The sequence below is a fragment of the Rhinolophus sinicus genome, linkage group LG07 (genome assembly GCF_036562045.2).
Source record: "Rhinolophus sinicus isolate RSC01 linkage group LG07, ASM3656204v1, whole genome shotgun sequence".
NCBI lineage: Eukaryota > Metazoa > Chordata > Mammalia > Chiroptera > Rhinolophidae > Rhinolophus > Rhinolophus sinicus.
Window position 1 is genome coordinate 54,066,162 of NC_133757.1, and position 13,235 is coordinate 54,079,396.

Consider the following 13,235-nt stretch of genomic DNA (forward strand, 5'->3'; position numbering starts at 1 on the left):
AATAACTCCCATTTCACCCTCCCCCACCCCTGGAAGTCACTCTTCTACTTTCTGTTTCTGTGAATCTGACTGCTCTAAGTACCTCATATAAACGGAATCATACAATATGAACCTTTTTGTGACTGACTTATTTCATTTAGCGTAGTGTCCTCAAGGTTCATCCATGTTGCAGTATGTGACAGAATTGCCTTCCTTTTTAAAGAATACATACATACTCCAGTGTATGTATGTACTATACTTTGTTTATCCATTCATTTGACAAAGGACACCTGCGTTGTTTCCACCTCTTAGCGATCATGAAACAGATTTTTTAAAGTATTGCCAATCTCATGAAGAGAAAATAAGATCTTTTTTTAACTTGCATTCCCAATTACTGAAAACACAGAGCAACTTTCCTTATGTTTATTGACTATACACATTTTCTCTGTCCCTCTCCCTCTTTCTGTAGAATTTAATTTTAAATTCCAGGTACTAATCCGTTCCCAGTTATATTTATTATAAATATCTCCTCCAATAGGTGGCTTTTAAGTTTTCTTGCAGTGTCTTTTGTTATACTAAAGCTCATATTTTAATACAGTAAAACCTAGCAATCCTTTCCTTTATGGTTTGTGCTTTGTGGTTTAAATAAGTTCTTTCCTTCCTGCCTTAAGACCATGAAGATATTCTCCTGTTGTTTTTTTTTCTAAAAAGCATTAGCTTTACTTTTTACATTTAAATCTTCAAACTATCTGGGATATATTGTGTACGGTGGGAGATGAAGATAAAACATTATTCTTTTCCATAAATCACCAGACAAATGAGACTAAGCCCCTGAGTACAGGACAAACTGAGGACACGTGAATTTGTCCAAGTGCAGACAACGAGGGCTGCAGGACACCATGGGCATCACCTGGATGCTCTGCCCACCACTGAGAGGTGAGAAGGGCGCCCCACAAGGACCCGTGCCCACATGGGCCCAGGACACATAGCGCCAATGGAGAGCTCACCTGACTGCTAGGTCAATCACACCTGGAAAAGGTCCAGCTTCTAGAAAGAACTGCCCTGACTTGTGGGCAGTACCTCAAACATTTTGATTAAAAATCACTTCAAATGTTTTACTCTCTAAAACATCCCCTAATGGAGAGAAGTCCAATGACTCCAAACGAGTCAAGTGGTTTACTACAGAACAAAGACACTGCTGCCATTCTGGGAGTTCCCCACAAGGTGGCAGCCCTGGGTAGACCAGCCAAATGCTCTGGGCAGTTGTCCCACCTTCCAAGCTTCATTAAGAAACTAAGGTTACAGGCTGCCTTAAAACAATGCAAAGACCTCCTTCTGGGGCTCCGCCCAGCAGAGCCCACTTTCAGGGTCCACAACAGAATCTGGAGTCTACCTCATGGCTTGGCCTGTCTTCACGGGGAAACAGTCCCCAAAACGCCCTAACCGTGAGGCGTTGGCACGGGTATCAGCACCGACACGACAATCCAGGGAATTCAGGATGGAGTGTCTCCTGCTGTCAGGATGGGTTACAAGTTCCCACTGAGATGGGGTTGCTCAGGGAAAATCCCAGAGGAGACCCAGGGATCCTTTTTGATGCTCAGCCCAGCTCTGATAACACGATGAGACCCAGGAACAGAAAGGACCCTGGGAAATCAGGCTGAGACCCTGTGCTGTTTGGGCCATGGCTCCACCCATCCCTCCAGTGGAAACTGCACAAGATGGCCTTCCTTATCGTGAGCTGAAATCCACCTTCTCAAAGTCCAACCTCTCGTTCTCAGTCTAGCCTTGGGGTCACGTAGAACAATCTTTTTCCACAGAACAGCATCCACACATTCAAAGAGGCTCATGGGCCCCCAGACACTTCTCCACTTTTCTCTACAAGCAGGGCTCAGAGTCGTGTCTGTGCTAATGTAATCAAAAGCCTCTGGAGAAACTGGGGGAGATCATAGCCACTGCTAACTCCAGAGAATTTGAAAAACTATTTGTCTAGAATTTTTCCTTTTTATCATTAGATTATGTTCTTAGTAGGAAGCTCCACACATGCGCGTGTGTGCGCAGGCACACACACACACACACACACACACACACACTCCTCTACCCCCAACAACAGTTAAATGTCTAGCTTCCCAGCTAAGGTTAGAATGGAAGTCCAAGTGAGAACATTTAAATTTGGCCCAGAATTCTCAAATGACTACAGCGGTCAACTTCTCCTCTCAGGCAGCCACAGCCTGTAGCGATGACCCCACTCTTGAGAGAAGGGGTTGAAAGTGGCCCAGGGGAAGCACGAAGCCACATTCTGGTTCCATCCACACAGCAAGACAGCCTCCGTGGGAGCTGCTCTCCCCAGGGGGCCACGCAGAGAACCGCCCTGGTCCCCACTCTCCTCTCTGGGTTTCCCTGTGAAGTGTGCCTTACAGACACTCAGCAACCCCTTTCCTGGGTATCTGGCAAAAGAAGTCAACTTGCATGAATCACCAAAGAAAAAAGAATATTTAAAGACAGAGGACAGGGCCAGGAGGAAGACAGAGAGGTCTCCTGAGGCCTTGTAAGTTTCCCAAATAAACAGGCAGAACCTATTAAAAAAAAAAAGCATTGCTTTGAACCCTGCAATTTTACCTCTAAAAATCAAACTTCAGAAAACATGCAAAAAGGGGCATAAGGACATATGTAAGTGTGCCCAACAAAAAATCATTTGTAATAGGGAAAAGTGTAGACAACCAAGATTCTCAATACACAGAGAATGCGGTGAATCAGTGACACCTAAACTATGAAATATCTTGTTGGATGTTCCAAATTTACAGAAAATAGGAGACCCAAGATATATTATAGGGGAAAAAAAAAAAAAAAAACAAGCCAGGTGAAAGAAAATTAAAACAAAACTTAGTTAACAAATATATGGTGATGGAAGGAGAACTGACTCTGGGTGGTGAACACACAATGGGATTTATAGATGATGTAATACAGAATTGTACACCTGAAATCTATGTAACTTTACTAACAATTATCACCCCAATAAACTTTAATTAAAAGAAAAAGAAAAAAAAACTTAAGTATGACATAGAAAATGTCTACAAAGCTACACTCCACTGGATAAGAGGTCGGTCATCTCTAAGGAGTGGACACTGTTGTTTGAAGTTCTTTTCTTTTTTAACCAAAGAATATGCATTATTATAGTAAAAAAGATGCAAAAATATCTTCTGCTTTGTGCCCTAGGATATCTTGGCCATTTCTGACAAAACCTAATAGAGTCCGGAGGGCACATTCTGACTGTGGTACCCCAGGGAACTGCCATGCTGTGACCCTCTCCCCTCCCCCCTCCCCGCCCATGCACACAGAAAGACCACCTGTCTGCTGCTCTCACGCAGGAGAGGGGCCAGGCCCCAGGCCCGTGGTGCCCGACCTACCCAGGGCTGCCTCATTTCCTCAAAGATAAATCATGCAGAGGGCCAGGGAGCCCCACAAATCCCTCAAGCAAACAAGCAAGTCAAACAGCACCATTTACCCGGCAAGGGCCTCTTCAAGTTAACAAGGCGTGGGAGGAACCAGGCAACAAAACCGGCCTTGTCCAGCAAGGTCAACCTTTGCCCTCCAGCCCTGTGGGGAGGAAACCTGCAGCCACCCCCATGTCCCTTGCTTCCTCTGCTGCTGGCCTATCCAAGACCTGAGCTTTCCACAGCCCATGCGCCTATCCCTGACCTGGTAAAGGTGAGAAGGCCCGGGAGGGGAGAGCAGGTGGCCCTGTGAGCTGAGAGATCCACCCCCACCCCCACTGCGACGGCGGCAGCCGGCCTCCTCTCCTGGTGGGGTCCTGAGGTAGTACATGGTAAGCGGCACGGGTTCAGCTGAACAGACTTAGGGAAGCTCTTTGACCACTGTAATAAACTACCTCCCAGGGGTCACAGCTGTAGCAAAAGAACGGAGGACAGGAATGGGATGAAGAGGTGGGGAGACAACCTTCCTGTGTCATTTGTGGAGAGAAAAGGCAGGGGGATGGGTGGGGATAACCTCGGTCTGGCTGTTTGCACAAGCTGTGAAGGGCCCGAGGGAAGACAGGGGATGGGAGGCAAAGAACTTTCATGCCTTGAGAGGGCAGATTTTTTTTTTTTTTTTAATGACAAGGTGACTGGAGTCTTTATTTTGAGGTAATTTCACATACCATACAACTGACCACTTAAAGTACACAGTGGTTTGGGGTATATTCACAAGGTTGTACAGCAACTACCACTATCTAATTCCAGGACATTCTCATCACCCCCAAAAGAAAGCGGTACCCAGTAGCAGTCACTCTCCAGCCTCCCATCCCCCCGGCTCCAGGCACCCACTCAGCTACGGTCTGTCTCTATAGAGTTCCCTGTTCTGGGCATTTCATATGAATGGGATCATATAATACTTGGACTTTTGTGACTGGCTTCTTTCACTTAGCATAATGTTTTCAAGGTTCAGCTACACTGCAGCAGGTACCAGTACTTTGTTCCTTTTTATGCTGAATAATATTCCATTGTATAGAAGGCACCACATGCGATTTATCCTTTCATCAGTCAATGGACACGAGTTGTTTTCACTTTTTGGTTATTACGAAGAATGCTGCTATAAACATTCACCTAAGTTTTTGTGTGGACATGTGTTTTCACTTCTCTTGGATTTATATACTCAGAAGTGGAACTGCTGGGTCATCTGGTACTACGTTTAAAAATTTGAGGAACTGCCACATTGTTTTCCAAAGTGACTACACCGTTTTACATTCCCACCACAGGTATGAGGGCTATGACTACTCCCCATCCTCGATGAGGGCAAATTTTAACCCAGCCTTCTTAGGACTAGAATACAAGCAATAACACAGCAAACTTAACGAGTGCTTCATGCAGGTGGGCACATGGTATCACTGCTTTACGTGCAGTATCTTTTAACCTCCAGCCTAACTGGATGACACCAACTTGGCAGCACTGAGAAAGCCCCACTCTGCCACTTTCTAGCAAGGCTGCGAGATTTCCCTTAAACTAAGCTGAAGCCACAAACACATTTGAAAGTATGAATTGCTCAAAGGAAAATACAATCCAAACAAACCCCAAGGCAAAAGGTTAACCGACCAATTTGGGGAGAGGGGGAAAAGAAGACAGCAACCAAATGAGCAAGGAAACAAAATGGGGTGAAGGGGGCGGCATGTGCCCTCAGATGGGGGCAGCCAGCACTCACAGCCCCCATGTGGAAAAGGGACCCATACCCTCAGCTGGGACTGCCCCTGCCTCTCGGGCGGCCTGCACATGCCCTGGTTCACCAGAGCCACTCATCCTTACCTGCTTCACACACTGGATTTCTCCCGGGGATTTCTTTTGGGGTAACAATGGTTTGCCTCTAAACAACTGAAAACCTATAGTCCTAACATTTGCGCTAGGAAGCGCGTGCACAGGCAGGACGAAGGGTCTCTGCAGGGGAAGGAATCCATGTAAGCAACATGGCACTAACTAAGCACAGGCTGGTACAGCCTCTTGATACCTCATTTCACACTGAAAGCAACGCTTCCAGAGCAGCGCCCACCGCCAGTCCCGGATCATTAGAGGTATGGGGAAAGAAAAGTGGGGCGTGCTGACGCCGCTTCTGAGCTCATGCAGCGGGGCAGCAGCAGGGTCTCCCGGTGCTGCTGGGGACCGCAGCTGGACTCCTGCCGCCCCGGCCTGCACTTACACAACCCTTCCCACTGCCAAGGCTCCGTCGAGGCCTACCAGCTCCCGCCCCGACACCTGACCCCACGCAGCCAAGTCCCCTAATCAGAGGGCTCACAGAAAAGACGTCGGGTATCTCCAATTATATCCAACTTCGGGTCCTCCCCTGAGCCTGAACTGGTATGGTATTCCACGTAAGACTTCAACAAAGATCAGAGAAAGAAAATCAAAGACAGAAGCTAATTTTTCAGTAGAATATAGTTTATAATGGGAAAAGACAGAAAACAGCCCAGGGGTCAGTCCATAGGAAAGTGGTTAAATCAATCGTGGCGCTTCTCTGTAACTCAAGACTCTGCAACAGTTAATCTTTAAAAACGAGGAAGTAGAATTTGTACTGAAATAAAGCTGCACATGATATATTCAGCAAAAGAACAGTGTTAGCAACAAAATGAATGGCATGATTCCATTTTGTGAAATAAATTAACAACATATTAGGGTTCTATGTGCACAAATTAAAAATCTCAAACTGTTCACTGGTTGTGCACTCATGGCAGTTATTTTTTTGGAGTGAGACCACAGGAAGAATTCTACTTTTTATTTTTTAAATGTCTGTATTGTTAGGTTCTTTTATTATATTACCAAATGTCCATTATTTTGCAATTAAAAATAGTATAATAATGAAAAGAAAGCCCTGCCCTTCCAGTTTCTGAACAATTTAACCTTACAGCCATGGGGGAGGGGCAGAGCAGGATGGGGGGCATCAGAGCCCACACAGGAGGAGGGGCCCGTGGACCTGAGGCCGGGGGAGGGAATGCATGGAGCATGAGGGCCCGAAGGGTGAGAAGGGGGTGGCATGGGGCAGGGGCTGCAGAGCGGACAGGAGGAGGGTATGCAAGGGGGCTGAGCAAGTAAGTACATAAATGCAGAATAACAGCAACCAGGTTTTGCAAAAGGGAGTTACAACATGGAAAGAGAGAAAGTTAGAATGAACCCTGTGATACTGCAGTATTGGAATGGAATTGGAAAAGTTAGTGTGAACTCATGGTTTTCGACATATACATTACATATTGAAGATACAGCTATAGACGTAAGGGGGAGGGAGGGAGAAAGAGAGAAAGAGAGAGAGAGAGAGAGAGAGAGACCCAGACCCATAAACAGAGGTGGCGGAAGGACTCAGGGATTCCCTCCTCTGTCCACTGAGAGGGCCTGGGAGCAGCGCTACCCCAGTGGCTATGAGCACACTCAGCACTCAGACCTTGCTCCTCAACACCATTCTCCACTATAAGGAAAGAGGATTCCTGGGAACAATGTCTGATTTCCAGGGCGAGGGCGGGGAAATTGTAAGCTTGGAACATCTTGTGCCAGAGAGCAAGGAAGTCCTCTAAGAGTGAGGAGAACATGCCAAAAAGATGGCGGGGCTGCCACTGGCCACAATGGGTTTTAACCCACTGAATGAAACAGGAAACCATGACGAGGTAGGTGGGTAGGGAGGTAAATAAACAAAGGGAAAACAAGTCCATTTACAGTAGACAGCGTCTTAGTGCAGTGATCGAAGTGAACATAACAGGTCAAATCAAGCCAAGTCCCAGCCAACGGATGCACAGAGAAGAAGGCAGCACCACTCCCGTGAGTGTCCTGCCTGAGATGCACAAAGGGAACCGTGAGGATCAGACAAGTCCAGGTGGAGGAACAGCCTAGAAAACAACTGGCCTGTAAGCTTCCAACGCATCCAGGTCAAAGCCTGAGGAATGGTTCCAGACTGAAGGACACCCCGGAGACATGACAGCTGAACGCAATGCTTTATTCCGAACAGGATTCTTTTCATATTAAAGACACTATTGAGACAACTGGCAAACGTAAACGAGCTCTGATGTTAGGTGGTTGTATGTACTGACATCCACTCCCTGACGCTGATGTTTACGTTACTGTTAGAGAACAACACCCTGTTTGTAAGAATGTTAGCAACAAACGAACATGTAAGCACGTTCGGGGGTGATGGGCGTCAGGTTGGCAACTTACTCTTGAATGATTAGGGGAAAAAATTTTCTGCACTGTATTTACAGTTCCTCTGTAATTTTATAATAGTTCCACAATTAAAATTTTTCTAATTGTAAATAAAAATAAAGCCATGACGATAAGGTCACGCTAAATTATCAAATAAGTGCAGAATGTTCCATACTGGCTCTGTGTCAAGCAGCCCCAATGGTCCATAAATGATTCAGAGGGGGGTGGGTTTTCTACCTCGTCAGTCAGTCCTGAGCTGCAGGGCGGGGAGCACATCCTGCCCGTCGCTGGTGCGGCCTCTAACCCCACACACCCAACCGTCCGTGGACCCAGCACATGTCATGAGCCCCTGCCATGTCCCTGGGACTGTAAGCTACAAGAGGACAACCGGCCAGTGACTTGGGATGCAGATAGCCGCAAGGGCAGCAGGACAGCGGCAACTGCTCCATCTCGTATTTGCCCGGGGCTTTGCTACTTCCAAGCTTCTCTCCACCCGTAATCTAACGCAACCCACACAAGGGAAGCAGGTACAGACCCCCAAGCCTCGGAGGAGGTCGAAGCCCTGCCACATGTGGCTTAGAACCTCCTCCTGAGTAGCCTTTGCAACACTCGTAATGATACACAGACACATGTCATTATTACATTAAAGATCGTCTCCTCCATCGGACAGCAGCGTCCAGGAGAGCGAGGGCTGAGTTTTTGCTCACAGATATTCCAGCGCCTCACAGGAGGCAGACACTCCAGAAATACTTGCTACAGGAGCAGGTGGGTGGGTATGTGAATGGGTGGGGGTGGGTGAGCGCCCTTGGCCTGCACCCTGCACCCAGCACCCAGCCTGGCTCTACCTGCTGCTGCTGGGCCCGGAGGTCACCGATCTCCTTCTGGTCCTCCTCGTGGAGCCGCTTCATGTCCTCCCACGACTGCTGCAGCAGGTTACGCTCCCGCAGCAGCTGCCCGTTCTCCCGCCTCAGCATGTCCACGTCATCCTTCAGCTGCGTCTGGTCGCTCAGCAGACGGCTGTGGAGGGTGCTGAAACGCCCACACACAAAGTGAGGCCCAGCCAGCCTCCTTCCCAACCCCAGGGCATCACCGGCACCTTCAGGGCCCAAGACTCCCAATGCACCAGCCAGGAGCAGCCACAGCCAGGTGACAGCACTCAGGGGCCTGCCAAACCTGCTATCAGCCCGATGCTAGCAAGACCCAAAGCACTGTTAAACACCTGATCCCGAAAAGGACACATATACAAGGGGGGGGGGGGGGAGATAAACTGCGACCGGGTATAGACCTGGCACCTCCAAGTACTGAGGTACTGAGGCCTAGGCAAACATCAGCAGGTCAGCAGGCAAATACCATCAGAGGGGCACCAAAAGGCCAAAAGGGAACATGCCCCATCTGTCTCTCCTGCGCCAGGAGCTATAGCAAAGCCCTGGGACAGTGACCCAGCAGCCCAGGGACCTGCCGGGGCCACTGCTCATAGTTTGTTCCTTTCCTGCCTGCCATGCTTCTGAAGCTGGCAAGAGATGGTGTGACACGTTAAGAGCCTCACTTTGCATTTAGGAAAACTAAGGCCCAAGATCTCAAACCCACTTGCTGAAGGCCCACCCACCACGTGCTCCGTGGCAGAGGCAGAACTAGAACCAGAAGTCCAGGAATCAGGACGGGGAAGAGGCAGCCGCCCCACGGATGCCCGAGCCCTGGCCGGGCAGGCCCACTCACTGGTAGAAGTCGGTCTCCTTGGCCACCTCCTCACACCGCTTCAAGGCGTTGGTGTGCTGGCTCTGCAGGCTCTGCAGGTCCGACATGGCCCGCACGCACTGGGTCTTCAGCCTCTCGTAGTCAGGATTCAGCCTGTGGTAGGGCCTGGCCCAGACAGCAAACACTGCTGTCAACAACGTCTCTCCCCTGGGAAGCCATGTCACTGCACCCAGTGGCTCCCAAACACTGGGCTCCCAATCACCACAACCACCTGGGTGCTTGTTAAACTCTAATGTCCTGGCTGCACCCAGACTGACTGAATCAGGATTGATTCCATCCCGATTGAATCAGGATGGAAGAAACCTTGATTGCTTGAGCTCCCCGCATAGGCCTAGAGAGCTGAGTAAGTACCATCTTGTTCTCTCGGAGCTTCCAAGAGACCCGGCAATAGGCCTGTACACACAGTGGGTCCACCAGCAACCTGTGATGAAGTTTCTCCTCTCTTTGGAACAGCAATTCTCAATCTTGGGCACACAGTAAAATGCCAATTACATCAGTACCTGGGGATAGGACTCAGACATCAGGATTTTTTTTTTTTTTTTTTTTAACTCCCTAGGGAGTTCCAATGTCTAGCCAAAGTGCGGAATAGAAGCCAGGCACAGTGGTTCTCCAAGTGGGGTTCCAGGATCTGCGCCATTGGCACCGTCTGGGCACTTGTTAGCAATGCAGTTGTCAGCCAGCCCCAGACCTCCTGAATCAGACCCGGGAGAGGGAGGGCGGGCTAACCAGTCCTCTGTGCTTCAACAACAAGGCCTCCAGGTAACTCCAGTGCATGCTGGAATCTGAGTATCATTGCTGCAGGGCAGGCCTCAGCAGCCCTTTTCTACAAAGGGCCACACAGCACATACTTTAGGTTTAGCCGGCCATACGGTCACTGTGCCTTAGGACCGTAGAAGCAACATGGACACCATGCACTCCAGCACACGTGTCTTCCCCGGCCCGGCCCTTGTGCTGTCTGACTGGGGAATGTCCTCATCAAAGCAACCTGTAGGAGCAGGCTTTGCAGCTCTGACACTTTCGCCAGAGGAACTTTCCTCGGAACGAGCACACACCCTGATGCTCCTAAAAGGAAGAGGTTAAGCCAATAACCCCTCCCTGAGGACCCCTACCAGCACCTCCAGGAAGGATAAAGCGCTCTGCACCCCTCCTCCTCCTCCATGAAGCCCTCCCAAATCATGCAGGTGGGTAAAGACTCTACCTCTGCCCCCGCCTTGGACTGCCCTTCCCTGGTATCTGCCTCCAGATCCCAACAAAAGACGCAATCAACTATATTCTTCAAAACATGGAAGCCATGTGCAATATACCCTTCCTAAAACACATATATGGCAGGGTACAAATAATGTCTTTCCAAACCACATAAAGATCCTCCCAACAGAAGGCAGGCTGGGGTGGGAGACAGTGGCAGGTGCGCACACACGGACCGTCAAGGGCTCCGCAGTGGGATGACTCTCTCTTAGGGCAAGGGCTGCACGTGGCAGCAGCAAGGGATAAAGAGGGAAGCATACTGTCTTGGCGCTGGATGGCAGAGGGTACACAGGCTAGTGACGCGCTCAAGGCCATCCAACCAACCAGTGAGGAGACGCCAAAGGAGGATCGGGCCCTTCCAGCTGCTGCCAAGTCCACCCACTGAGTAATCATCTGCAAGGCCAGCAGAAAGGCTAGGAGGCTGGCCCCAGGCTCGTCTACCACACACATGCACGCACGCACGCACACCACCATACGGGGACTAACCCTTTCAATCCCTGAGTTGTGGGATTCAGGCCATGGGCTCCAATTCTGATTTGCAGGGAGCAGAACAAGTCTGTGCCCCTCCCCCCAGGCCTGCAGAGAGCACGCTTCCATGTGAGGTGGGGGCAAGGAGACCCCTAGGAGCTAAGGAGCCCCGGGAAGGGAGGGGATGTGATGGCATCAGCACATCCCTTGCCCACTGGTAAGGTGTTGCATGCTGGACAGGGAGGTGGCCGGTCACTACCTCTTATCACAGGTTGTCCCATGAGTCGCAAAGGCCAGGCGCTTGCGCAGTTCATTTCTCTCTCGGGTCATCAGCCGCAGCTGAATGGACAGGTTCTCCACCTTCTCGTTCACTTGCCGGTCGGTGACGAGGGGTGGTGGGGACGGCGCCTTCCCAGTGGTGCCTGGCAGGAGGAAAAGGACAAAGTGAGCTGGCACTTAGTGCTCTCCAGGGGCCAGGCACTGTTCTGCGCTCTTAGCTCGCATTAGTTATTCCCAACAGCTCTACCCGGTATGTCCTGTTAGAATCCCCCTTTCACAGACGGCGACACGACTCAGAAAGTAAGAAGTTGAACTGGGACCGAAGCCCAGGCAGGCTGGTTCCAATAGCCAAGCACTCACCACCCACTCCCCTGGCCCTGCCTGAGGACCCTAAGGATTTCCACTCTTCCCAACCCGGCTCTGACACCTCCAGGATGGAACGGTTTTGGACCGAATCCTCGCGTCCTTGCCTAGTCTGGAAACACCAGCTATCACTCACCCCTGGGCATGGAGGCCGACCTGAGCCTAGCAGAGTAGAAGACATGGCCTGAGAATGAAAGGACAACGGGAATCCAGCAAGCTCCCGAGGACCAAGGCAGCCAGCTCCAAAGCTGGGGTCCAAGGACTATGTCCCCATTCTTCCCTGACCAGGGCTGGACACTGCATAGCTCCGTTTTCCAAGCAGTCCAACCACCTGAAGGACCTGCCCAACCAGCCCAGGTGCACAGGCTTGGAAGAGGCCGTCAGGGAGAGCTGCCCACAGCCAAGGTTAAGTGTCACGTGACACAGGTAAGTCCTGGGGCTTCTGGCTGCCCAGCCCACATCAGGCCCTCGTCACTGGTACCCAGGACTAAAAGCATCCTGAAGGGCACTCCAAGCCTTGTGCTGTTATGAAGGAAAAGCCGCCACCATCAGCACCTCTGATAAGATGCAAATCCGTCTCTAAGAACAGAGCATCTCACTCAACTGTCTGGGAAGAAGAGATGAATGAATCCACGGTGCTTTTGTGTTTAACTCTGTCCATACATTCACCCAAGATTTCCTCTAACCCTCAGAGACCCGAGGTGGGTCACAGAACTCACAGGAGCCATCCCACTTTATGGATATAGTTTAGGAGTCTGACTCCTGTGTCCTGGCATTTTCTCCCCAGTAGCCCTAGAATGTGCAAAGGGCAAGACACGTGTTTTACTCTGCCAGCCTCACCACCAGCCCCTCAGCTGATGCTTGTTGGCTGATGGTTCACGCAAACCAGGTGCCCCCACCACAGGAAGACAACAGACAAGCGCTCAGGTGTGGCCTTGCATCTTCCAGGAGCGCCAGGAAGGACGGTGAGTTCAGCACTGTGGGTGACAAGCTAGGCCACAGCCAGAGGGCGGAACCTCAAGCTCTCAGATCAGCATTATCCAGCGCTGGTACCCACACCACCGGAATCTAATATCCGCTGAAGTGCATGTGATTTTAAAACCACCACCACCATAACCACCAGGATTCCTGTGCTCTAGGCCAGACCTCTGGGGTCAGAATGTCCTCTCAGGTGGAGCCCGGACCAGCTTCCCACGAGCATCTCTGCTCCCCACGAGCATCTCTGCTCCCCACATGGTTCTACTCCAGAGCCTGAGAAGCTTTCCCTCACCTTTCCCCCAAACACCCTGGATCCTAACTCCCACCCCAGAGTTTTGGGAAAAGGCTGGTTCCAGCTCTGTGTGGGCTATGAAATGTCTTCCTCTTCTGGCAAATGAAGTCACTTTTATGAGCTTTAGGCCAGGGCCAGTGCTACACTGTCATCTGATTTGCAGTAATTTACCCAACTCTCTCACAACAGGGGCTTCCTCTGGGCATGTGTCT

The 13,235-nt window shown here is 50.3% G+C and overlaps 1 protein-coding gene across 8 annotated transcripts in view; it reads right to left on the reverse strand.

Annotated features, from left to right (window-relative positions):
* The window catches only part of DLG5 (discs large MAGUK scaffold protein 5), a 115,252-nt gene that overhangs the window by 46,405 nt on the left and 55,612 nt on the right, over window positions 1-13,235 (reverse strand). For all 8 annotated transcript variants that reach the window (XM_074339671.1, XM_074339668.1, XM_019745959.2 and 5 more), the window contains 3 exons: window positions 11,371-11,533; window positions 9,360-9,503; window positions 8,489-8,672 (listed from right to left, as the gene is read on the reverse strand). In XM_074339671.1, coding sequence (XP_074195772.1) covers window positions 8,489-8,672; window positions 9,360-9,503; window positions 11,371-11,533 — 491 coding nt within the window. The remainder of the gene's footprint in view (window positions 1-8,488; window positions 8,673-9,359; window positions 9,504-11,370; window positions 11,534-13,235) is intronic.